The sequence below is a fragment of the Cebus imitator genome, unplaced genomic scaffold (genome assembly GCF_001604975.1).
Source record: "Cebus imitator isolate Cc_AM_T3 unplaced genomic scaffold, Cebus_imitator-1.0 Scaffold683, whole genome shotgun sequence".
Taxonomy (NCBI): domain Eukaryota; kingdom Metazoa; phylum Chordata; class Mammalia; order Primates; family Cebidae; genus Cebus; species Cebus imitator.
In genome coordinates this window covers 529,958-556,900 of record NW_016107998.1, presented here as the reverse complement: position 1 = coordinate 556,900, position 26,943 = coordinate 529,958, and the positions used below count along the sequence as shown (strand labels likewise).

Sequence of the window (26,943 nt, the reverse complement as noted above, 5' to 3'; positions counted from 1 at the left end):
TTTGGGAAAATCAAGTGAGGTGTTCCAGTTTTTAAAACCTGGACCTGAAATCTATGTTGAAAATTCTGTTTCCGGGTCTAGTTTGAGGCGCTATGAAGGATGACATCAATTGTGCTAAAACTGAAACAAGAACAGACATCAAATTTATGGTGAAACTTGTGTGGAAGGATGGTGAAATTGCTGATACTTTACAAAAATTTTACCATGTCCAAAAAAATCAGTAGCACTTTACAAGTGGATAACTATTTTTAAGATTGGCCAAGGTAATGCCAAAGATGAAGACCACAACAGCAGACCATCTACATCAATATGCAAATATAAAATTATTAATCTTGTTCATGTTCTAACTGAAGATGACTAACAATTAACAGCAGAAAAAAGCAGCCAACACCATAGGCATTTCAACTGGTTCAGCATACACAATTTTATCAAAAATTAAAGTTGAGCAAATTTCACTCAATAGGTGTCAAAACTGCTATGCCCAGATCAGTTGCAGACAACAGCAAACCTTCCAGTAGAAATTTAAATAAATGTAACCAAGATGCTGAAGCATTTCTTCTAAGAACTGTACTGGTAGATGGAATGTGGCTCTACCAGTACAATACTGAAGATAAGGTTACCAAGATATCGAAGTGGCCCAGTTAAAGAAAAAGTGGACTGGTCAAGAGCAAAGGTCACAGTAGTTTCTTGGGATACTCAAAGCACTTTTTTTGTTGACCTGGAAGGCCGAAGAATGATAACATCTGCTTATATGGGAGTGTTTGGAAAAAGCCAAAGCGTTAGCAGAAAAATGCCCAAGAAAGCTTCACCAGAGAGTCTTTCTTCACCCCAACAATGCTGCTCATGCCTCTCATCAAACAAGGGCAATTTTGCAAGAGTTTTGATTAGAGATCATTAGGCATCCATCTTACAGTCTTGATTTAGCTCTTTCTGCCATGGTTTCCTGATCTTAACAATTTTTAAAGAACACTCATTTTTTTCTTCAATTTATGTAAAAAATACTGCATTTACATGGTTATATTCCCAGGACCCTCAGTTCTATAGGGATGGACTGATTGACTGGTATCATTGCTTACAGAAGTGTCTTGAATTGATGGAACTTGTATTGAGAAATAAAGCTTATATTTCTAAAACAAAACAAAAGAGAACCTAGCTTGGCTAATGCTTTCATTTAAAGACTTTCCTCATACCACTCCCCAGGTAAGTCTCCTATGCCTGCACATGTTTTCAGTAATTATACTTATTACAGGAAGTATTCTATTTTAGATTCATTCTGAATCTCTTTGAACTTATGAGCTTTCCAAGATTATATTGTCATCTTCATCTCTGCAATCTTAGTGTCTACCCCAGGAGCTAAAGGATTCTTAGAGGTTACAAATGTTTAGTTTGTAGTTTAATGGCTAACAACTCACAAAACTGGTATTAGATCTGAAATCCACTCATTCATAGTCCAGGTCTAGGATAGTTCCAATTCCTCTTATACTTCAAGTTTCAACTTGAACCTCATTAGTTTCTACAAATCCAATTTGCTAACCTTACGAAGAGTACAAGGCCCTTCTTTTACACACTGGTTAGCATCCTCTACTTTATCATAATACTTATTTTATTATATTTGTCTGATTGTTTTCCTTCCCCAACATAATCATTATTTTTGTAAGAAAAATGGCCATATTTACCTCTACATCCCAATCATCAAGTACAGTGTTTAGTACAGGGAAAAGACTCAGCAAATGTTATTAGAATTTAGTTTAATTAAATCAAATCAACATTTGAAGTTAAACTATTTTGCTGAATTGTGGGTATAATATACTCAAGTTAGATGTTTATTATTGTTGGTCATAAGAGCCAGATAGATTTCAGAAAACTCCAACAGAACTAACTGGTTCAATGAATTTCAAACAGATGGTCAGCAACAATGCCAAGCCCTTTCTTATTGTGATTTCTTTGATAATTATGTGTTGAGCCTTGACATGAATTTGGTTTGATAGCCAAAATAGTCATCATTCACTGCATTCTTTTTTATGAGAACCCAGAAATCAACAAATGTGATGGTTCAGCTAGTTTATATTGGCAGTTTTATTTTAATAAATCATTTTATTGCAGAATTTTTAATTGTGAGTTTTTATCAGTTGTCAGTCATTAGGGAATATGTAGGTTTTATTTGTTAAGATACAATTTACTTTGTCCTGGCAAGACCATCATCTAAAACAGAAATTTTGTTTCATGTGGTCTGGTGTGTAGAAACCAGTTATGGTTTTATGCCTATCATTGAAATGATTTTTCTATTGTCTTTCATGTGATTATAATTTTTTACCTTGATCTGACTGTTTTGTTATAGAAACCTTAAGGAATTTAAGTTAAAATGAAAAGTACTGATAATGTAACAACTTTGGCTACATAGTGAAAGTCACCAGGATAGCTTATAAAACTACAGTGCTCAGATGCCACCTCAAAACAATTAAATCAGAATCTCATGATAGAAAAGAAAATGAATTTCCTATACTGTCAATAAATATGAACAAATTCCACTATCATTATTTCAGTATGTTCATTCTGTTATGTTTATGTTTCATAAATTTCAAAGTACTACTAGTAATACCAGAAACCAGGTGTTTAATACATTCTTATATTATAAATAATTTTTTAAAATCATAGTTTAGGATCATACTATTGACATATTTTTAAATATCTCTCTAGTGGCCTAGATTCCTGCTAGCACTTGGAACTTTTTGGTGCTTCTAATGTAAAAACGCGTTAAAACAGGGCAATGAAAAGTCCTTTTGAAACCATGAAAAGAGAGTCAAGTATTCCATTTTATTATTGAATAATGTTAGCTTTATTATTGTAGTAGAATACAGTATGACATAAAATTAAGAGCTTTTGCTAAACTCTGTAAAGCAACACATGCATCTGCCATAAACAACCTTGATTCATGTTAGGTTTTATTGCCACTTCACTGCACTAAAGTGCAATAAACATTCAGTGTCATCTTTTTAAAAAATTTCCTGGGAGTAAACAGGAACTGTCCCCTATAAGAGTGTATCTTTATTTTCAAGGAAGACTTAACTACTATTACATGGTTTAGCAAAGCACTGTAAAAAAGCTACATAGAATAATTTGTTTTTGATAAACTTTGCAATCATTTATACAGTAAAGTACTATCCACATATACTAACAAACTAAGAAATGATAGAAATGCAGTCATTGCATAGCAGAAAGCAGACTAATAAGAAATATTCACATCTAATGAGCAAAATACAGACCAAAAGTTAGCCATGAGAAGTCTGGAAGGTAAACTGCTCTCAATTAACACATTAGGATAACGCCGAAAAATAACAAGATAAACAGCAACACAGAAGTTAGAGCCATAATTTATTTTATTTTCTATACATAATATCTACACATGATATCAGTGGATGAAATGTCCTTGATTCAGTCTTCATTGGCCTAGCTTGTGAAATTTAGGCAGGACCAAATCAAACAATGAAGCACATTTAAAAAGAAAAGTGTGTTTAGGAAAACACAATGTATTTTCCTACATCATTGGATAGCAGCTTTTTGAGAAAAACATTGCTCAAAACTTGGGTTTGGATCCCAACTGTCTTATTTGGCAATTATGCTAACAGGTTTATGCTGTAGTATTCTAAGTGTGTTTAGACCATGACTTGTGGATTCTGAACACTAAATTTAAATATCTGTTAAACTCTATCAGACAAAAGGAGACTTCAAAAATACCTTCTGCATAAATATTTATCTCTAAAACATCTGGGCAGTAACGAAACAGACTAGAATTTTTATAAGGAAGTATTAATGGACCTCTTTTATTTAAAGCCCTTACATAGTATGCCTACAAATATATTGCTACAGTATAAATGAAATGTAATAATATTACTCAATAAAAGCTATTTTCTGTACATTCTTTTATGTATTTTATATTTAATGCTACATATGGTACAACACTTATTGAAATAGTTGGTATTAGCAAATATAGCAATAATATATAGTTCATTTTCTAGCTCCAACTAATGCTTTCCATTTTCTTTCTATAATACAATAGCCTAAAACAGGGAAATGTGTGGCATGACTTGAACAGATAGCAACTGATCACTGTATACTAGACAACAGTTTGGAAATTATAAGTTTTGTCTACATAAGTGGACTTCATACCCATATGTTTTAAGTTCCATGTGGTTCCTACTTGCTGTTCTGTTCTTAAATGCGGGCTCTAAATGTATTTCCATAGCATTTAACAACATTCTAACAGCTAAGAGCAGTGATTCTTACACAATATTTTAAGAACACAATTTTAAAAAAGTAAAAAATGTACAATCTCATGCTGGTATATTTACATATATCGTTTATATATTCTATTTTTGTTTGCTAGTCATAAATTTCAATCTAAAGCTTTTAATGTAGTTATATAAAAGAATACATTCAACAATTCCAGAGCTTGCAAAATATTTTTGCCCTTCTAAAAACATCTTCATAATGAGAACTAAGTGAGTATTGGGCTCATGTGCTATCTGAAAATAGGGTGAAAAAGGGAATATTTTTAAATTATTTTAGTTTAGTTTCTATTGCGTATACCTGCTGGTTAAAATTATTCTTCCTTGAGTCTGGTGGTAAAAGCTCAGATGAAAGTGAAGTCGCCTATTTAAAGCATTTGTCTTCATTGGACTAAATGTGCTCTACAATGAGCAACTGCACCTTTGCCTATGAAAGTTCCATGAATTTTAAAATAGCATTTTATGACAAAATAATGCATTAGGCATTTTTTTTTTCAAAGAGAAAGAATAGGGATCTTCAGCTTTGGAAACAAAATGTTAAAGCTATACATCAGTTTAAAAAGCAAAACAAAAACATAAGCACAACATAGTTTGTGTAATAAAGACACAGATTATTAAATTTTTCTTCATGAAACATTTATAATTTATCCTTTTAAACACCTTCACAGAAAAATATTTTTGACATATACAGTATCTTTTTAGAATATTTGGAAATATGTATCTACAAATGACTTAGGGGTTATAGTTAAGTGCTAATTTTTTTTCTACTTTTCCTTGTATCTTTGAACAATCTTCCCCCCTTTTCTCTCTCATTCTGTCTCCTTCTGACATGACTTTGCTCTTTCACTTGCTCTCTCAGAATCCTGTCTCCAAGCTGCATAGTCTGCTTTGCTCCAGACTGCCAGACAGGGGTCTCTTGTTCTTAAATGAATTATGAAAATAAGGAAACTTTCAAATTCTTTAAGACAGAGGCAATAAAGCAGATGGGAATTACTGCGTTGAGAACATAAAGAAATTCCCAGTGCAGAGGACTGAACAACAGAATGTAAGTAAAAGATCTATTGATGTGGTGTAGGGGCTTTTAGCTGAGGCTCTCTGTTTAAATACGTAGCCCAGTAGACTAAGTTAAAGATTCCAAATAGCAGCGGGAAGGCTATTCTTGACAGTCGGTCAATTTTGCTGACACTGTTAAAGGTTTTCTTGGGTTCTGGTGGTTTTGTTTCGGGCTTGACCTCTTTGGGTTCTATGGTTGCACTTTTAGCAATGGTGGCTAAGCCTGGGTCACCCCTGGCCAAATTAGGGGTGTAGCTGGTTGCTGTTGGAGCGTAAGTGTTGTTTTTCTTAATAAGAGGATCCTTTACTTTCTTTGGCTGTAGAAAGAAAGAGTAAAACATTTTGTTTAGTAAACGGCCAGAAGCAAAATTATAAGTTGCTGAGCAAGATAGTCCTTATTTTGGAACCTAAATCTGTGCTTTATTTAAAATTTTAAAAACATAATTTATGCCTGTTTTATTATAATACATTTTAAATGCAGACAGTATTTAATAGCCTTTTGCCATCAAGAAGTGGAGCACCTCAGATTTTTATTAAATATGGTAGTTGTTACCACTACAGAGGATTTTTTAATTTAATGCATTTGTGTTAATTACAGGATAAACAGAGCTAAACCAATTTCTTTACTATAGAACTTCTAAGCTTCCTTACTATACTGTGACCAGGAAATACAGTATGCAGCAATATTCAAGTGGGCCTCACCACAGAACTAAATTTTCAGGGAGTATCTTAAAACACTAATATTCTGTAGAATAAAGTTTCAGAAAAGCTGCTGTCAAGTAAGTCCTTCTAGATTATTTCTAAACATCTTAAAATCTGTCTCTGTCTCCGCTCTTCATCGCAGCATTCCAAAGTTCACTTGCATTTTGACATGCATTTTCTTCAAACCCCGTAAATAGAGCTTTCCTCCCAAGCTGTAACATAAAGCCCACACTCTGTAATAGTTTCTAATTGAGAGAAGCAGTTATTAATGTAACTTGAACATTTTCTACCATGAGGCATTTCTTGGTAATTTCTGTGTGTTATGATCCCTAAAGAGTGTGGTTATTTTGGAAAGAAAAAAACGTGCTTGCTCTTGACTTCGCCGAAAACTGGGGATGGTTCATGTTGCAAACTCAATTTAATTGAGGCATTATGGTTATACATTTACAACCAAATGCTTAGGCTCAGAAAACAACCAAAAGAATATGCTTGGCCGGGCACGGTGGCTCAAGCCTGTAATCCCAGCACTGTGGGAGGCCGAGGCGGGTGGATCACGAGGTCAAGAGATCGAGACCATCCTGGTCAACATGGTGAAACCCCGTCTCTACTAAAAATACAAAAATTAGCTGGGCATGGTGGCGTGTGCCTGTAATCCCAGCTACTCAGGAGGCTGAGGCAGGAGAATTGCCTGAACCCAGGAGGCGGAGGTTGCGGTGAGCCGAGATCGCGCCATTGCACTCCAGCCTGGGTAACAAGAGCGAAACTCCGTCTCAAAAAAAAAAAAAAAAAAAGAATATGCTTTTCAAGTTACAAAATTAAAATACACTTGGTAAAAAAAGAATTTGAGCAATTTTATTTGCTCCTATCATCTTTGTTAAAACTGTTCTCAAATCAATAGAAACCATAGGAAAATATATTTGACCAGAAGTGTTCACCTTCCTGTCTCTCCTTTATCTCCTCCACTTTGCACATCTATTCACCTAAATGGCCTCTCCCTTTAGCGATAATAAAATTATCGTGGCACTTAATTGTTTATCACATAAAAAAAAAAGAATCCTTATTATTCTGCATACTCCATCCAGTACCACAGGTCCAAACATCTCATTTTGTAGGTTTAAAGAGACTTAATAGTGATGTACTGCATTTACCTTTTCTGGAACCACACTTTTGCCATCCCATGCATAACCTCTCTTGGTGAAATAGTTTACTGTGGCAAACTCGATCAGAGCTGAGAACACAAAGGCATAGCACACTGCAATAAACCAATCCATAGCTGTTGCATAAGCCACCTTAGGGAGGGAGTTTCTGGCACTGATACTCAACGTTGTCATGGTGAGCACAGTTGTTACTCCTGTAAAGAAAAAAAAAATAAGTGATGTCAGTTTATACTATGAAATTTCATCACGAGACGACAGCCTACGTGAACAGAAGGAAGTCAACAGTATCGTGACAGGATGTGGTTTCTAAATCATCCTATTTTGGTTTGGAATTGATGAGTCTTAATTTAACTGCAGGGTAGTCTGTGATTCGTGGAATGGCAGTATTGAGGAGGATATCTCGTAGGAATAAATTGCTCTGCTCTTGAGGAGCTGTTAAGAAGACAGTAACCTCCTTTAAATGGGCAGTTTGAACACAGTGTCCTGGGTAAGACAGTAAATAACATTCCTTACTGTACCTAGTTCTTCATATAGACATCACAAATCTTCACCACCTGTAATCTACAAGAAAATTCTAGATTCTCCGCTCTGTTTAATATTCTATGCACCCCAAATATATAAACAAGGCAACCAATGAAGATTGATAATTGATAGATAATTGAACAATCTTGGGATAATTGCCACATTATTGGCTCATGCATTTATACTACTTTTCCTGATTCAAAAATAGCTACTTTTTAAAAAATTCCTAAAACTGACAGACATGTATGTGTGTGTGTGTATATTATATATATATATTATATATATATATATAATATACACACACACATATATATATACACACACATACACATATAGAGACACAAACACACACACACACACACACACACACATATATATAAATCTACATTTTATGGTGCTTGCTAGAGATCACATAGCTAAGAAGTAGCAGTACCAAAACATTTGAACACCAGTTTTTCCGATTCAAATGTTACATCTTTTTTTCTTTCTGATAAGCCTGCTTCATCTTTTTTACTCTGCAAATTCATCCCTAGTGATTAAAATGTCCTCTATTCAAAGAAGTTTTCAAGTTGGCCCATTTTAGCTTACTTGTATGATTATATAAGCTAGTATGGGAGAGATGATATCCTCTAATGTTCATTTACCAAACACTGTCAACCTACTATATGTAATACACTGTACTCAGTACAAAAGTATAATACTGTCAGGTTCCCTTTAAACTATTTGAAAATGTTTAAAAAACAGTTCACAGTAACCCATTCGGGGTGGATCAGGCTACATATTGTAGAAACAATTTTGAACTCTTCCAATGACTAGTCTCAGCCCTACCACTTACTAGCTCTATGGCCTCTGCTAAGTGATTTAACTTGTAGGGACCTCTGTCCCAATATCTGTAAAAGGGATGACTTGTCTTTCATTCTCTCCACTGTCTATACTATTGTTGAAATTCTCTGAGAAGGACATTTTTGCCCAGCCACTCACAAGACCGTCATGAGGATTAAATGCCCAGTCACTTACAAGACTATCATGAGGATATATTTGGCAGCAAAATTCAGTCTCCTGAATTTACATGTCAATATTAACTTAGGAAAATATTAGGGTAATTAAAAGTCCAGGGCAACCCAGTTTCAAATTCCTATTCTATAACTGCTGGATGACCTTGAGAAAATTGCCTTAAAATCCTGAGCTTCTGGGGTTTATAATTTTTTTTCTTGTAAGTTGATTTTAATAAGTTTAACTTAGAGGGTTATTATGAATATTAAATAAAGTAATGCAATGAAGTGTTTAGCACTTAGCCTGATAATAAGGGCAAAACTAATTACAATTGACAACTTCAGTCCTTTTTGATAAATCCCTAATATAATACATTCCAATTTTTTTCAAATTTTGGTTTATGTAGGCAGCTGTCAGAAGTAGTTTGGGAATGAGTATTCTCAAACCAAATGTGTCCATAAATTAAGAGCAGTTTAGAAGAATAACATAAAGATACAATTTGTGCCATAGGAAAACACAATTCTTGTTATAGGAAAAGAGAAAAGAGCACAGATTTGTTGAACAACTTTGAAGTTCCAAGTACCGAACCTGACAATGTATGTATTTTATTTTATTAGTCTCACTTTTTAAAAAACAGCATTACTTTCGTTTCCTTATACTCTTATTTTATAGACAACTGAAGCTCCACAAAAGGAAGTAAATTTGCCGATGCCATACAGCTGGTAGGTGGTAAGACTGAATCTCAATCTTGGATGTATTTGGCAGCAAATTTAAGTGACCACATTGCCTCCAAATGAGAGACAACATGGAAAACCAAGAATATGATCTTTTAAGGCATAACATAAACTTTGACTTTGCTTCATTCTGGATGTCTTTTAATAAATGGTTATGAAGCACAACTTCTGTTTATTTGTTTTGTTCTTCTTTTTTTTTTTATCTCCACGATCCTCTTAGACATCTCACAGAGCTCAGAAAAATGTGCTGAATACAAACTAAAAGGCATAGACACATGTGTACAACACAAATGTTAAAAGGTTAAAAGTTCAGAAAATTATATTTGTGATTCCAGTGAACTTAAAATATTGGCAACATACAATAACTTGAAACACAAAAATACTTGTCACAACTAAGTTTATTGAGTTTACAGACATATAGTTCTGTTCACCAAAGGCCATGAATCAGCTGAGATATAAGATTGCTGAAAATGTTAATAGCAATGTTTTTTGATTTATGTACCATTTAAAATGCTGTAAAGACTTTTCAAATCAAAAGGGTACAATTTGTTGGAGTGGGAGGGGGAAAATTACCTTTGAAAGAACCTTTTTCAATATAGTGTACTCATACTACAAAAATAAAATAAAACAATACATAAATATGTCCTGTGTTTAATTTTCTTCTAATTTCCTAGCGAGAAAGTCATACTCATACAGAGATAAGCATCTTAACAAGAGTTAGTCTTTAGTTACTGCATTGCTAGTTAATATTGACATGTGGTAATGGGAAAGAATGAGTATGTAATGAACTGCTCTTTTGGTCTGTATCTGCAATTATTTTGAATATTAATTTAGCTATATGTTTAGGTTGTTATCAGAGCAAAGACTAGGTGTTTGCCAATCTTGAAGCATATTGCCAAGCTGGTAAGAAAATACATGTATCTGGTACTTGTAGCAGAGCCTTCCTTCTTTTCTGAGATAACTGAATTTTCCTACCCTACGTATTATTGAAATATGATATGATAGGAATATCCGAACATGAATAATCCTCAGTTTAGACTATAAGCTTCTTCAGGCTTTTATCCTTTAGCCTATCCTCTTAAAAACAGCAGGTACCTAGTTGATATTTGTGGAATGAACCTTGATAATTGTGCCTTTCACCAATAAATATGTGATTTACAAATGATGTTGACCACAATACTACCATCTCATTTGTTTTCATTGCAGCAGGATAGCTCAGAGATGATGATGTGGCATTGTCATTAGGCGAGCAGACTCCAGAGCTAAATGCTAGGGTCTTAGTCCTGACTCCATCTAATAGCTTCTGACTAGGGGCAGATTGCTTAATCTCTTGTTCCTTAGCTTTCACTTTTATAAAATGGAAATAATCATAGTAGATAGAATTTGTTTTACGGTTAAATAATACAGGCTAATTGTATAGAATAGTGCCTAGTATAAAAGCATTTGATGAGTATTATCTATGATTTTATGATTACTCAATTTTAAGCTTCACAATGCAATTTTCATAAGGAGAGTGGTGGTCTATGTTCAGTTTGCCACTGTATTTTGTGTCTAGAAGGTTTTGTAGTGGAATCTTTTATTTTTATCATCCTTAAGAATACAGTTGAGATAATATGCTAGGATATAGGCAGGAAATACCTTTTTATATGCACACTCTAAAATAATACATTAGGAAAGAAGTTTTCCTATTAGTAAAAAGTTGTTTACCCTTTAAACAATACTCCATTAGGTTTCTTAACTTGAAACATGTAGGTCATTACAAATATCGTAATAGAAAAAAGTGAGTGCAGGTAACTCCACAGAAGTGCACACATCAGGTAAAGTGAAGTATTCCTATACTGACATGATGGTCATTAATTAGGTTTCCCTACTTAAAGAAACCCTGCTTTTTATGAATGTAAATAAATAGTTCTGCTGATATTTTCTATGCTTCTCAAGCAATGCAGTGATTCATGTTATGTATTCTAAATATATTATTTAAGTATTCGGTTTTTATTCATGTGTTTTTAATATGATGCATTTTGTGCCTGAGTCCCTGATTTTTATCTTAAAATATCAAATCAAATGTTCATTAATATCATCTATTTATATATACTAAAACAGCATGCTATTTAAATAAAGTTTTTTTCAAAATATACCATAACAAGAGTGGCAATTCCTTGAACTTTTCTGTTGTATGAACTTCATATTTGAGTGTATAATGATTTTTTTAATTTCTCTTTGAAATGCCACAGATATGACATCACTTGTCCTCTATCTTGTGTGTGTATCTTGACTGGCACTTACCAAAGACAGTTCTTGCTGGTACAGACTCTCTGTTCAGCCAGAATGAGACTTGTGAGAGAATCACTGTCATTATGCATGGCAGGTATGTTTGAATAACAAAGTAGCCAATCTTTCTCTTCAAGTGAAAATGAGTGGTCATAACGACATATTCTCCTGAGAAGTAAAATAGACAAGAAATTTGAGCAATTTGAAATTGGAAAAAAGTTATCTCTGAGATTTACTGTGAGTACCAAAGACCTGGGAGTTAAACACATCCTTTCTCCATGTGACATCCAGTTCTTGGAGAAGAAAGTTTTTATCCAGAAAATAAAATAAACATTCTTAACAGACAGTAAAAATGACTCTGAGGATGAGACTGAGGTGCCAGAGTCTCTAAAGGTATTCTCATCTCTTAATTCAAATACATCACATATTGAAGGAGCTAATCTGAGCTTATATTTAAGGATTTGCTTTTCAATCCTTAAATTGACCGAGAAGGTAATATGCTAAACCCTGTGACATTCACCAATGGGTCAGAAACAGATTAGATCTCCAGTGTGTTCATTATGGAGCAGATCCACAATATCTACTGAAGAAACTTTAGTGTGTACGTCAGGACAGTTTAATTTTAGGTACAGCACTGCATTAAGTATCTCTTTGACCTCAGATGAATAATTTAGCATGGCCTGATCTACAAAACAAGGAGAGTGGGCTAGAATCTATTGTTTCTCAAAATTTATTTTCCATGATTTCCTGGGAAACTTTTGAAGAATACATTTCTTCAGATCCCACCTAGATTCACAAACTTTTCTTTGAATTGCCAGGAAAATCTGTATTTATAACCAGCTTTCGAGTTTGTCCCAATTCCTAGATTGGTCTGGGAAACAGTGGGCTAGTTAGGTGCTCTCCATGGTCCTTAAATACTACAAATTCTGACTTCAGTTAGAGGTATGAAGCAGTAGACACACAATCCAAATTGCAGGGTGGTCTTATTTTTTCTTTTAGCTTTATACTTTCTCAGTTAAAAATTTTAGAATTGTTTAGCCTTATTCACTCAGAATATAGGGTTAACTATCTGTGGATGGATAGGAGAGAAACAGATGTGTTATGGCTAAGAAAGCGTCATTCACTTTAGAACACACCTTTCTCCTTCTTTTCTTCTCCAAACTTCTCCCTACTTGACCTAACATTTTTATCTCAGCCTATGTACCTCAGACCTCAGCCCCTATAATGTGACTACCACTGTTCAGAACCTCTTAATCTTGATAACCAAAACCCTTTTTTCAGTCTTGGAGCTGGAGCTGACTACACACCTTCTTCACAGTTTTAAGTAATGCCTGTCCTTACCTTATTTATAGCAAACTCTTGATTTCTATTTTCATTTTTTATCTCATTTTTTATTTATTTTGCTCACTTATTATTTCAATGAATTATTAAATTCTTTATATTTTTCACACTACTCTTCATTTTTCTCCAAAGTAAAGGTAGGATTCCTAAAGAAAATGAGGTATAATTCTGCCCTCAGCTCTTTTTCTTACTTTCTCTTGTCTCTAACAAGGAGTTCTTCATCTCACCCCTGCTTGTAGTGTCATCTTTACCTAGATGTCCAGATGGCTGAAAAAGTTACATCTGTAAGTGACCACATCTTCAAAATAACTGTTATGGTGTATTCCCAAATGCATACTAGACAACATCGCATCCCACAGATACTGATTTTTCACTGATACCACCAATTATATTTGTTCAAAACTCTCACAGCTAACTTTTTCCACAGAAGAATGACCAGCACACAGCAATTCTGCTTCTTCACTGGGATCCTTTCTTAATAAATGGCACTGTCATCTGTCTGTTCACTTAAGCTAAAAACCTAGAATTAATCCTTATTTGTTAGATAGTGCTGTGGAAAGAGAGAAGAAGGAGTCAGTTGACCACCACAATTTAAATTTCACTTGGGAATCATTGCTGCTTCTATCTCTTCTTATCTCATGGTCACCGTGTACATTTCCTTCGTAGATTATGTCTTGTTTGCCTCCAGTCCTTTGTGCCTTATTTGTTTCTTGTTTGGCTCTAGTCACATCCTAACTCCAATTTTTCCTAAATTTTGATGCAGCGTGATTTTTCACCTTTTTTTTTTTTTTAAAGTGTGATTCTGCCACCTTTTTTTTTTTTAACTTAAAACACATCAATGGAGTCCAATTAATAACATTAGGCTTTCTCAGCCTCAACACTATTGACATTTTTGACCAGATGATCATTTATTGAAGGTGGCTGTCCTACACATTATAGAATGTTTAGCAGTCTACTCACTAGATGCCAGTAGCAAACAGTTGCCCCTCCCTTGAGTGACAGTATAAATTGACTCCAGTTCTACAAAGTAACAAGCAAACTTTCTAATCTGTGTTTAAGACTATATATATCATAGATAGCTCTAATAGGCACTGAATTCTCTTGTCTCTCCAAACACTTCAACATCTTAGTATCTCGGCCCAAAAAACTCTACTTAACATCTTCTGCAGCTGAATATTTTCCTCATCTATAGGTTGGTTCCAGCCCAAATATCAAGTCCTCAGTGGAACAGAAATAATTGTTCCATAGAATAATGTATTAGCTTTGGAAGAAAATGAATTTGATTTCAAAACCCAGATCTCCTATTTTCTTGCTTTGTAGACTTTGGCAACTCACTTGAACTCTCTTATCCTTAGTTTTCTTGTCTACAAAATAGTCAGAAGTACAATATAGAAACAATAAAGAATAATGGCTCTAATTTAGATGATATTATTTAATCATGTTAAAATGTTAAATTTTAGTTTGTTTCTCCATTTCTTCACACTTGTCCTCAATAAGAATTCATAACGGGAAAAAAAAGAATTCATAGAAATGTTAGTAGAATAACACATCCTGTTTTCTTTAGCAAAAAAATTATCTATGCACTTATGCCTGCTTTCATTATTAATTGCCATTGATAATAGTACCTGCCCTTTACTGCACACTTACTGTGTTCAACTTTATAGCTCTTGCTTATATTTATGATAAAATCTCATACTCTGCATTTTGGTTATTTAACTACACATATCCCTCCCAACAAACTGAAAACTAACTAAAGAGAAGAATAGTTATTTGGTTATGTAGCATGACTGGCCATATCCTCAGTATTTAATACCTTCCTATAATGAAAATGGATGCATGAGGCTTGTGGTCACTCAATCAAAACAAAGTTAACAAGCATCTTTCTTTTAAAGGACAAATGAAATGCTAACAGATTAATTTCTTATTATTTTCTGAGTATTCCTCTAGTGATATATTTAAGGTCATTGGAAAAGAAAGAAGTGATACAAATTTGAGAAAAATGTAGAAAAACAATATTCCCAAAACTCTGCTAAAATATAGTCTTGTGTGGACATACCCATACTACACTTCACCATCTCTGGGACATGGATTATTATTTCTAACAATTCATTCCATTGCAGCCTGCAAAATGTCACCAGCTCAAAGAAGAACAATCCAGCTTCATATAATGTCAGAAAAATGAGTGTCTGTATATATTCCATTATCTCTTGTTGTTCTCAACATGACATTTTTGCAAAGATCCTGAAAAGAATATAATTTTGGGCAATCTGAAGAGCTATTATTTAACATTATATTTGTTTTACAAATAACTTTTTCCCAACAGAATACGGAAGAAATAGAAGGAATTCCAATGTTTTGAAATGTTTTCCTAAATGAATACAATTTTAAGAGTGTTGGCACAAAACTTTTAAACAAGGAAGAAAAGGGCAACAATGTCAAAATTATGTTGTAATAGCTTTAAAATGAAAGAAAAACACAACAAAAACAAAAAACCCAGTCACCTAAATTGGACTGAATAATATGTCTAGACATCAAGTGCTTATGTACTAAGCATGCCAAATTATTTTCCTCTAATTCAACAGCCTAGGAGAACTCTAATTCAAATATTCTTGAACTTGAACCCTGAAGGAAGCTTGTAAATTAGATGTGACAATATTTCTGATATATTGCAATACAAAAGTAAGGAGAGTGAAAGAAAAGAAACTAATATAATTTTCCAGAACAGTGCTAAAGATTTGTTTAGATCTGGCTTTCAACCTTTGCTTTCTCAAATATTAGTTACTTGAAGGTAAATACCTTGCTTGGGTTCATTTGGCTTTAATTTCATGATTTGTCCAATTAATATAATAGTATTTAACTTAACTGTCTCCTAGATGATGTGAGGATAAAATTAATATGCATGAAAGTACTTTTTAAAAATTCAAGTTCTATGGAGATTTACAGTGTAAAGATTAAAATCACAGACATGTATTCTCTCTTTAGCTCATAGAATCAATCACTTGGTCATTCAACAAAATTGTGTTGAACACTGGTTGCTTGTTAAACTGTCATTTTCCTTCCAAGTATTCTAAACTTGGTGTTTTCTACAGATACTAATATTGCAAAAGGAATTTTCTATCAAAAATGTTATTGAGAAAGTGGTAGTTACATTTTTTAATTGCTTCAGAGATTCTAAATAGAGATAAGGGAGCACTGATTACAGTTCTATATCATTTAGCCTCTCTGGGGCCATGTCCTCATTTGAAATATAAATGGTTTGACCAAATGACCACAAAGTCTTTTCCCCCCATCCCCAGCACTTATGTTCTATGGTTATAATGATTTCTCTGGAAATCATGTACTAGGCTTTATAAATGGGAACACCTAGGCTCTTTGAATGAATGTTGATCACCATTGTTACTCCATAGTCAAAGAAGATAGCTGCTTTTCTTATTATCTTCACCCTTCAGAGTCATCAGTACATCAACTCATGCAGAGAGGACTCTGAATCTAAAAAAGAGAATCCTACGATGTTTCTTAGTCATCTCCTTTAAGGATTAGCAATAGTTGGCTGGGTGTGCTGACCCATGCCAGTAATCCCAGCACTTTGGAAGGCCAAGGTGGGTGGATCACAACGTCAGGAGTTCGAGACCAGCCTGGCCAAGATGGTGAAACACCATCACCACTAAATATACAAAAAATTAGCCAGGCATGATGGTGGGTGCCTGTAATCCCAGCTACTGCAGAGGCTAAGGCAAAGAATTGCTTGAACCCAGGAGGTGGAGGTTGCAGTGAGCCGAGATCTTGCCACTGCACCCAGCCTGGGCAACAGAGTTCGTCTCAAAAAAAAAAAAAAAAAAAAAAGAGGATTAACAATAGTCATTCAGAAGAAACTTTCTTATTCACCAAACTAGCCAAATTTTCTTAAGATCAAATTTATTTAGGTAAATATGGAGAACTTAGTCATCAGTATGTGTTTTTAAAACATTACATGGTATTACATTATTATTGCTTTCTGGGCACTGATATTATTATTATGCCTAATGATCAATTTAATTATTTTATTTTTCTTTACAAGTTATATTTTATGCCCTTAAATCACTGTAGTAACTTTTGCATGGGCTCTCCTTAAAAAATCACTTAGAAAGTATAATGTGGTGAGGGTGAGAAGAGACAAGGGGTTATGCTATCCCTGACACATCAGGTAGAAATGACCTCTTCCTCCTCTATGCCATCATGTAGTTCCCTTATACTGGCTTTACTAATATTATTATTATTATTATTATTATTATTATTTTGAGGCAGGATCTCACTCTGTCACCCAGGTTGCAGTGCAGTGGCATAATCTCAGCTCAATGAAGCTTCTACTTTTCTGGGTTCAGGTGATCCTTCCACCTTAACCTCCCAAGTGGCTGGGACTACAGACATGTATCACCATGTTCAGCTAATTTTTATATTTTTTGTAGAGATGGAGCTTCTCCATGTTGCCCAGGCTGCTCTCCAACACCTGGGCTCAAGTGACTGCCTGTCTCTGACTCCCAAATGCTGAGATGATAGGATGAATCAATGCACCAGCTTACTCTTATTATTAATAGTAACATTGGACACTTATTACATACATTTTACAAACCAGATACTCTTCTAGGTAGTTTACATGCATTTTCTTATTTCCATCTTACAATAGCTCATGAAAAAGACAGATACCAAAAAAACAACAACAACAAAAAATAACCACAAAAATTTAAAACTCGTCAAAAGTCACACAGTAAATAATTTGTAAAACCAACATTTAAACCCTTGTGGTATAACCTCAGGGTTCATACTCTTAACAACTATGTTTTCACATCTTACATGTCTCTGTTGCCTGTTATTGGTATGACATGTAGTTAAGAGTACATACCCTGCAGGTCGGCAACCCAGGTTCAAATCCCAGCTCTGCCACTTCCCAGCTGTGTGACCTTGGAATAATGTTTAAACTTCTCTGGGCCCCCATATATCCCATCTGTAAAATGGGGATAATAATATTACCTGAATCCTAGGATTTTGTGAGTATCAGATGTGAAGAACAGAACAGTGTCAGTGCATGTTAACTATTTATCTCACTCAACTAAGAGCTTCTGAAGGGCAGGGGTCATGTGTCTTTCATCTCTGTTCTTCAAGCCCAATCACAGTGTCAGATACAGCAAGTGAACAAGCGATTTAAGGAATACATGGATAAACAAATGAATAATAAAGATTTACTTTGGATTTGAAAACCAAATGGATCATCCTTCCCATTTGCCTATTTCTCTGCCACATACTCTGCAAATGGTATTTTTCTGCCAAGTGAATAAATGTACTTAAAAGTAAGACTCTAACTAAATATTCTTTCCCTAAATTTAATGGCAGACTCCATGGAAGGAACTGTACCTCTAATGCATTTGTACTGAACTAGAAATTCAAATATTGTGTTAGGATTTCAATCTTTTCCCCTCTTACATTAATGAAGTGATTTAGAAAATATTTTTACCTGAAAGAGGTCAGTATGATTGTGTGTTTATGTTTTCATATGTGTGTTGGTGGCAGGCAAGTAGGACAGCACTTTCTAAACTTCCAAGGGGATTTGAATAATTATCTCCCCAGGGAGAATTTTAAAATAGAAGAAGCTGCTGTTTATTTCAACCTTCTGAATGTATGCATTCTCTCTCACCATCATTCTCTAGTCTACCGGTAGAAACAGGGAGGTAATTGTACTCAAGGTCATTTATCTTGATGTTTTCAGGGCTCCACAAAGAGATGTAAAATACAGCATTGCAGACCTTACACAAAGGTCTGTTTCTTTCTACCGAAATCTATCAATTTGGATTCTTGGTGAGCTAAAGTGGACCCAGAGGAAGTATAATTCAGTGTGTTATTGTGGAGTTGAAACATACATGAAACTGAGCTCCCATTTGAGAATTCGCTCATTATTCTCCTTGCCCCCCAGTATTCACTTTGTGGTGACAGGAAAAAGCTTTTATTTTATGTAGGTGAACTTACTGCTCTAGCACAGAATGATTACTTCTAATGGACCCAACCCATGAGGTCTACCCTCATATGTGGCAATGGGTTGGGCCACTGTCTCTCATTTTATTGAATGATTGCAGGTTTTTTTTTTTTCTTTTTTTGAGTATCCAGAATGTAGGTAGGTTAAAACCTTTGGAAGCCAAAGGTGAAGAAGGCCTCCATTATTTTGACTAAGCCTCTCATTTTGAACATATGGGATCTTGGGCATAAAGAGGGTTATAGTGACATGATTAAGGTTGTTAAAGAGAAAACTAGAGTAGGAACATCCTCTTCTCTAAGCAACCTTTGAGGCTTCATATTTATTTGCACTGTGGCCTGCATACTACGGCATTTGAATTGTTTCCTTAATATTCTCCAACTTCCTTTCTAACAAAAAGAGATGGAGACTTCCTTGAGGAAAAATTATGTGTGCAGTATTTGGTACACCTGGAGCCAAGAACAGTGATTATTTATCCCCTAATATATTCAGACTAATAAAATGAAAACTCAACCTCTGCAACAATCCCTCCTAGATCATCTTAGGCTGGATTCATTTTTTTATTTATTAATTCAAAATATTTGTTCCATGCCTCCTATGTCTCAGCTACTACAGAAAATAATAGAGGTACAGAAGACAGACGTGGTCTCTGCCATCACTAAAATGTTAATCACAGCACTTACTACTGATTTTGATAATTATTATTTATGTGTTCAATTTCTCTTAGACTTCAAATTCCATGACAGCAAAATCTGAGCTTGTCTATCATTTAATCTTTAGTGTCTGCCATTATACCCAGCTTAATAATGGCATTCAAGTTGTTTTAAAAAAAGTAAACAAAGCTTATTTTAGTATCTTTTCCAACATATTGTGTTATAAGAAGGAAAAATCTTGAGCATTTTTCATGTTTTGGAATATTTCAGGACTACAGTAATAGGTATTACTTAACATTTTGAGTATCTACTATATAATACTCTGCAATATTTTATATTATTTCATCTTTAATACAAAAATACAGGATTATCACTCCTTAGGCAAGACTAGAGTTTCCAAATAAACAAAAGACTTGCTCAAAGTCACAAGGCTTCTAAGCGACAGGAGCAGGACTTGCATTCACATCTTCCTCACTACAAAGCCTATGACCTTTCCACTATGCCACTTGGATTTGAAATAAGAGAAAAACAGAGACACAGTCTCTATTTTTAAAAAAAATAAAACACATAAACATAGCAAGCAAAAGACAGATCCTATTAATCAGAACTTATCCAACAATCATAATAAGAGAGGTTGACCTATTATCTGAGTGTGTTATGCTTGTGAGGTTCCCATTATAAAGCCTGAAATCTGAGGAAGAAGTTTGTTCTGAGAAAAACACCACCACTCTTCTTGTTTATTGCAAAATCATGTTTCCTTAGAAATCACAAATAACAGTGAATAAGATCAACTTAAATTTTGAAAGACATTCATAAAAATAATTGTTGATCCTTGTTAAAGCTTTCAGTAATTGACCCTTAAAGAATATTGGGGTTTGTGGGGCATATGTTTTCTAATTGTTGCAGTCCAACGTTTATCCATAATTATCTAGTCCGATGATCACATTTCAGACAGTACAAAATGGATACTTGAATAATAAAACTTTTATCTTATGGTTTGAAACAACTTTAAAGATGTGGGTCCAGCTTTTTCAGAGTATCTGATCTAGTTCTGAGTATAGGATTAGTAAATCAGTCGGTATACTAAAATGGATGGCATGCTACCTACTTTTAATTCCAACATGGAGTGATCAATGATATGGTCATGTCTCTCTCAGCTTTAGCTTTAGGTGTGGAAAATGCTTGGGTAGAGACAGAAATGAATTTGTAGAAGGAATTGGTTTTTTGATGCCCCACATATAATAATCACTACTACAAATTCAGCAAAATTCATTAACTTATGGTAATAAACGTAGCCTAGTGTATATAATAATAGTTATTTATGAAAAGCTTTTAATGTGTCAGGAATCATGATAAGTACTCTTTATGAATTTAATGTATTTCTTCCAATCACCCTACGGGGGAACTACAAACAACTGATGAGGTCTGGGAGTAAGGATTTAACTCAGATGTCCATCTCTAAGAGTTCACAAAGCTACCTGCTGTGCTACAGTGATCACATAGAACCAGTTTCTCAATTTGCAAACAAAAAACAAAAACAGAGGCCGAGAGGCATTAAATGACATGTCCAAGGTCACAGGTCTACTGAGTTCACATTAGTTCCCAGCTCAACTGATGCCCAGTTTAGTGAAATGTTCTCTTTCTTAGACTCATATTCCTGAAGGACTCATGGAGTTCTCAAAAAATACTTTTCCATTTCTTCCTCCATGTTTGAAGTAACAAAATGGCACTTACCTGTGCTTGACTGGACAATTCCAGAGTCTACTGTTTGTCCAAGAAGATCATACTGGTTTAGACGTGATCCGTCTTCTGCTACAACCACTGAGCGTGCTGGCTCTCTGGTCCATTCATAAACAACTTCTGCTCTTGTATAAGCATCTAAAAGGATGGAAACAGTAGAAAATTATCCATATATTTTACTACTTCACTTCCCTTATTTAGTCGATACCTTCTATCAGCTTCATATGTTCTATATCATGGTTCCAGAGGGCAGGCTAAGAAAGCAGAATGCACATCCCTTAATTTAGGAATTTAGGAAAATTAAAACACATTTTCTATTTTTTTTTTTTTTTTTTGAGATGGAGTTTCGCTCTTGTTACCCAGGCTGGAGTGCAATGGTGCAATCTCAGCTCACCGCAACCTCAGCCTCTTGGGTTCAGGCTATTCTGGCAATTCTCCTGCCTCAGCCTCCTGAGTAGCTGGGATTACAGGCACACATCACCATGCCCAGCTAATTTTTTGTATTTTTAGTAGAGACAGGGTTTCCCCATGTTGACCAGGATGGTCTTGACCTCTTGACCTCGTGATCCACCCGCCTTGGCCTCCCAAAGTGACATTTTCTATTTTTTAAGTCATTTATTCTTTCTTCCAGCAAATGTTTATAAGCACCCACAAAGGACAAAATATTATGCTGGGGATATTAGCATGTCTGAGTTTACTCTCCTCTGTTATTGATTATCCTTCTTGTGGATATTTTCCATGATGATGAGCTAAATTCTATAGCTCTTCATCTCAATCATTTTCATTTGGCATGTCACTTTGAACTTGGCCATCTCCTAATGACAGATTAAGTCATAATTCTTATAGATAATTTCCACAGGTTGGAGGAGGAGAGTGTGTAGCCTGAGAGAGAAAGAGGAGAAGGAATTCCATTGCTTTTATGATTTATAGTCCTATAACACCCACTTCACATAGGTTGAAATAACAGTACATACTCTCCTCTGTTTAGATGCAGAATGAGGTTAAAAATTTAAGAAAATATCACAATAGAAAAAGCAAGCTGTTTCCAGTGTTTTTGAGGGGAAAGAATCACAGCAAAAGTTGGCCTATGATAAGAGCTTGACTCATTGGCCAACAGCCAACTTCTCCATTAGGCACATTTGTTGCAGGGCCAAAGGTCCTCAATGCTTTTAGGAGGCCACAAAAATATGCAAGGTTTTTTGAAATCAAAAGATAAGGTGAATATAATCTAATCTGGATTATATTCATCTTTGTAGTAGCAACATAGTCATAAAATAATTTTAATTTTCTCCTTGGAGGAATGGCCTCCGAAGACAAAAATGTTTAAGGCCCATAAACGTCATAATGCATCTCTGTTTGGCCCAATCCTCACTCAAATGACCAGGAGTTTGTGTGGTGTCCAGTACACATTTGCCCCAGATAAAATATTATGAGGTGTAAAACTACAATTGCTTTTTTACATGAAAATGAGGCTGCATGAAAAAAGATGTGAGCCATGACTCTCAGTCCCTAAAACAAAGCTTCTAAAGTGATTACTTTTCACGGAGGTGAGTGATGCAGAAAAATGTAGCCAATGTTCCCTGATTTTACAAGGGTAGCCTGCAAGTTTCAGTATCATTTCTGCGTCGGCTTATAATCAGATGGTTTTAAAAAACAAAATTTTCTATAAGTTTAAGAGAATGAGCTAAAACTTAATTTAGTGGTTCATGAGACATGTAAAAGTAAAAAATTGGTAATTTTGAATTTATCTTTGTTTTTCCTTTTTAATTGTGGTTATCCTCATAGTCTTAAAAAATGAAAGCATTTCAGCAATGTATATATTAGGAGTACTGTGTCTATTAGAAGGGCTGTAAAATGTAATTTAAAAATCTCTTAGAATGGCTGGGTGTGGTGGCTCACACCTGTAATCCCAGCACTTTGGGTGCTGAGGTGGGTGGATTACGAGGTCAGGAGTTCAAGACCAGCCTGGTCAATATGGTGAAATCCCGTCTGTACTAAAAATACAAAAATTAGTCAGGCATGGTGGTACACACCTGTAGTCCCAGCTACTCAGGAGGCTGAGGCAGGAGAATCGCTTGAACCAGGGAGGTGGACACCGCAGTGAGCTGAGATCGTGCCACTGCACTGCAGCCTGGGCAACAGAGCAAGCAAGACTCCATCTCAAAAAAAAGAAAACCTCTTAGAAGAAGACAGAGCACAGTAGTTTGAGAAGGACCCTATCGTTTGCAATTTGTAGAGAACCACATTCAGGAATTTTTAAAAATATGATAAAATATTATTTTTTTAATGAAAATGTCTTATCTAAGAAGACATAATGAGTTTATGGTAACATGGAATGATTAAATGATCAGTTTGCAAATGCCTCAAAAGGCATAGAGTCTAATTGCATTTTACAGATGGTAAACTGAGGCAAAAAACGACTTAAGGGCCCATCACTAATTTCTGGGAAAACCGAGATAAAAAATTAGGATACTATTCATTTGACTTTATTGTGGTTTATGAGCATTTTTCTAGGCAAAACTGAAAATTAGATAGATTCTCATAAGCTAAGCAAAAATACTTGGTGGTCATGCAATTAGCGATGAAACCAGGTCTAAATCTTGTGTCATTTCACAACAAACTAAAACCCTTGCTTGTATATTGCACTGCTGTTAGCAACAGTGTCTGCACCCTGTCTTTTTATCCTTTGTCACGTGTTGTTACTGGACTGCTAACAGAGTTGTAGAGGGGGAAAAATGTGTTACCACTGACTTTCCATTTTATATAATTTTGGTGTCTCATTTCTTGCAGTTTCATAGATGCATCGTTGCATATGAAAATGTGTAGACCATCTACTACAAACATGACATCATTGTGAAGGTGCAGATGACTCATTATCCATGTCTCTCCGTGGAAATCTTCCAAAATGAAGGGTAGATTCACATGATGCAAGTTGGAATTTTAAGATGGAGAATACAGATATACTTAAGGTCTTAGCAAAGATGATATATCCTACTGTTTCCTTAAATTTTAGTAACCAGAAAGTAGTTCCTATGAAAACATATTTGATTGGAGACATTAGCCTAAGAAAAGCGAGGTTAAAAAGATTCTTCAGCTAATTAGTCAAAAATTTTAAGTTATAATTTCAAATAAATTATATTACCCCAGAAAAGTTTTAAAAATAAGACAACAAGGTGGCCAGACACGGTGGCTCATTTCTGTAGTCACAGCACTTTGTAAGGCTGACACGGGCAGACTTATAGAGCCTAGGAGTTCAAGACCAGTGTGGGAAAAATGGCAAAACTCTGTCTCTACAAAAATTTCTTCAAAAATTAGCCACGTGTGGTGGCATGCGCCTGTAACCCCAGGTACTCAGGAGGCTGAAGTGTAAGGATTACTTGAACCCAAGAGTTCAAGCTAGCCATAAGCCATGATTGTGCCACTGCACTCTAGCCTGGGCAACAGAGTGAGACCATGTCTCAAAAAAATTAATTAATAAAATTCAAAAAGACAACAAGGTTTTGGTTGGTGTTATGAAAGAACTTTGTGGTGGTAAACACTGGGAATGGATATTATTTAGTATCAGAGATCTTCTGATTGACACTATCATTTCACTTTTATGAGTCTGTGTGTTTCCATTTGTATGAGCCACGTGAACTAAATGATTTCTAAAGTTGCGTATTGTTCAGAATTCATTCAAATTTTGACCTATTCCTCTCTCTGTGTTTACAATGCTTTGTTTTTGATAATTAGTCAAGAAACAATCATATATTAAGGCCTTGCTAGATTCAGCTTTTGTCTAGGTCTTTATGTCAGAATCCATAACTCAAATCTCCTTTTTTTTGGACTCAAAGCCTTATTTGGTGTATTTCTCAAAAGCAGTGAAATGATGACAGCTATATTATGCACATTGTCCTCGGGTTAGCTGGCCTTATAAAGAGAGATTTATCCATAACCAGCAAAAAGTTTAAGTTAGCCTTTAAAAGCAGACTCTAATAGAGAATGGTAAGGAAAACTGCTTCTCAACTTTTTAGATTTTATCACCATATGAATCAGGTTGGTTCAGAATATTCATAAACATTTATTACACACTGTTCCACTAAATTATTGAAAACTCCTCATGCCTATTCTTTTTTCTGATATTTTGGCAAGATGTTTACTTCAAAAAATGAGTCAAAATATGTTTAGCCTACTCTTGCCTCAGTTTCTTGACCTTTGAAATATGCTAATCAGACCAGGTCAGAGAAATGACTTGACTACAAATGGATTGCCCCAGCCTCTTCTCATGCCAGTGCCAGTCAGTGGTAATAAGCCATGCTGTTTTCTTCCACTAAGCATGACCATCAGAGCCTGAAATCCAACGCCTAGTCTGTTCTGTTTCATTTCCTGAAGGTCTTAAACCCTCTTTTCTGGAGCTTATATAGTGAAGAGGCATTTAAATCCTGAGTCTTGTAACCTTTATCCATTCAATAAATATTTATTGAGAACCTACATTGTATTAGTCTTTGTGCTAGGAAATGCTGGACAAAATATGTCCTTCTCTCATGAGGTTACAGTTTCCACACAATAAAAAAGTTAACCAATAAATAAAATGAATCATTATTGCTGTGATAAATGGTATAAAATAAATGTGCATTGTGATCAACAAGACTGGTGGGACTGTAAGCAAATTTCGATAAGATCATCAGGGAAGGCCCTGGGAGGTGATATTTATGCTGACATGTGCAGAGATAGAAGAAGCCAGCCATGCTAAGAACCAAGGGAAGGGTAATCCAGGCAGAGAAAAGAGCATATGGCTCTGAGGTGGAAAACAGCTTGCTTATTTTTCTTTAGCTTCAATTTTCTTATATGAGACACTGTTTTCTACTCACTATACATTTACCTCTTCTTAAAATACCTCCAGTATTCTTCAGGTTGACAAATATTTACCTCCAGCCTTCTTTGCAAATATCATTGGCAGTGTGAGATATGTTTGATTAATGAGATGTGTGAGTAGATTTCTATTAGGATTTTAGGGAAAGCTTTTATGTTTATTATATACTACTCCTTTCTTTTACTATTGCCTTTTATTGTGATTGGAGATGCAATGGTTGGAGTTAGAGCAGCCATCTTGTGATAAGAAAGAAAATCTAAAGACATCTTAAGAGTTTTTAAGATACTGAACTAATCAGAAATCTATCAACACTTTCACACATCTTATATAAAATGATAAACTTTCCTTTTTTCAGCTATTCTCACTGCTGAAAGCATTCCTGACTAATTTTTAAAAATATGTCTTTCATTTTTCAAATTAGGACATTTTTAAGATAAAAGGGGGGTTATTAGTATTTATACCAGGCCAGGCACTGTAGCTTATGCCTATACTCCCAGCAATTAGGGAGGCCAAGGTGGACAGTTTGCTTGAGACCAGATACATGAGACAGAGTGGGCAACATAGCTGGACCCTGTCTCTACAACAACCATACAAAAAAGTTACAAATAAGTCAGGCATGGTGGTACATGTCTGTAGTA

At 34.9% G+C, this 26,943-nt stretch overlaps 1 protein-coding gene across 4 annotated transcripts in view; it reads right to left on the bottom strand.

Moving 5' to 3' along the window:
• Positions 1-2,795: 2,795 nt before the first annotated feature.
• GABRA1 (gamma-aminobutyric acid type A receptor subunit alpha1) overlaps positions 2,796-26,943 on the bottom strand; it is a 56,593-nt gene continuing 32,445 nt past the window's right edge. For all 4 annotated transcript variants that reach the window (XM_017518524.1, XM_017518525.2, XM_037734912.1 and 1 more), the window contains exons 7-10: positions 21,448-21,591; positions 11,734-11,886; positions 7,190-7,392; positions 2,796-5,656 (exon numbers count right to left, since the gene is read on the bottom strand). In XM_017518524.1, the coding sequence (XP_017374013.1) occupies positions 5,345-5,656; positions 7,190-7,392; positions 11,734-11,886; positions 21,448-21,591 (812 nt within the window). In that variant the 3' untranslated portion in view covers positions 2,796-5,344. The remainder of the gene's footprint in view (positions 5,657-7,189; positions 7,393-11,733; positions 11,887-21,447; positions 21,592-26,943) is intronic.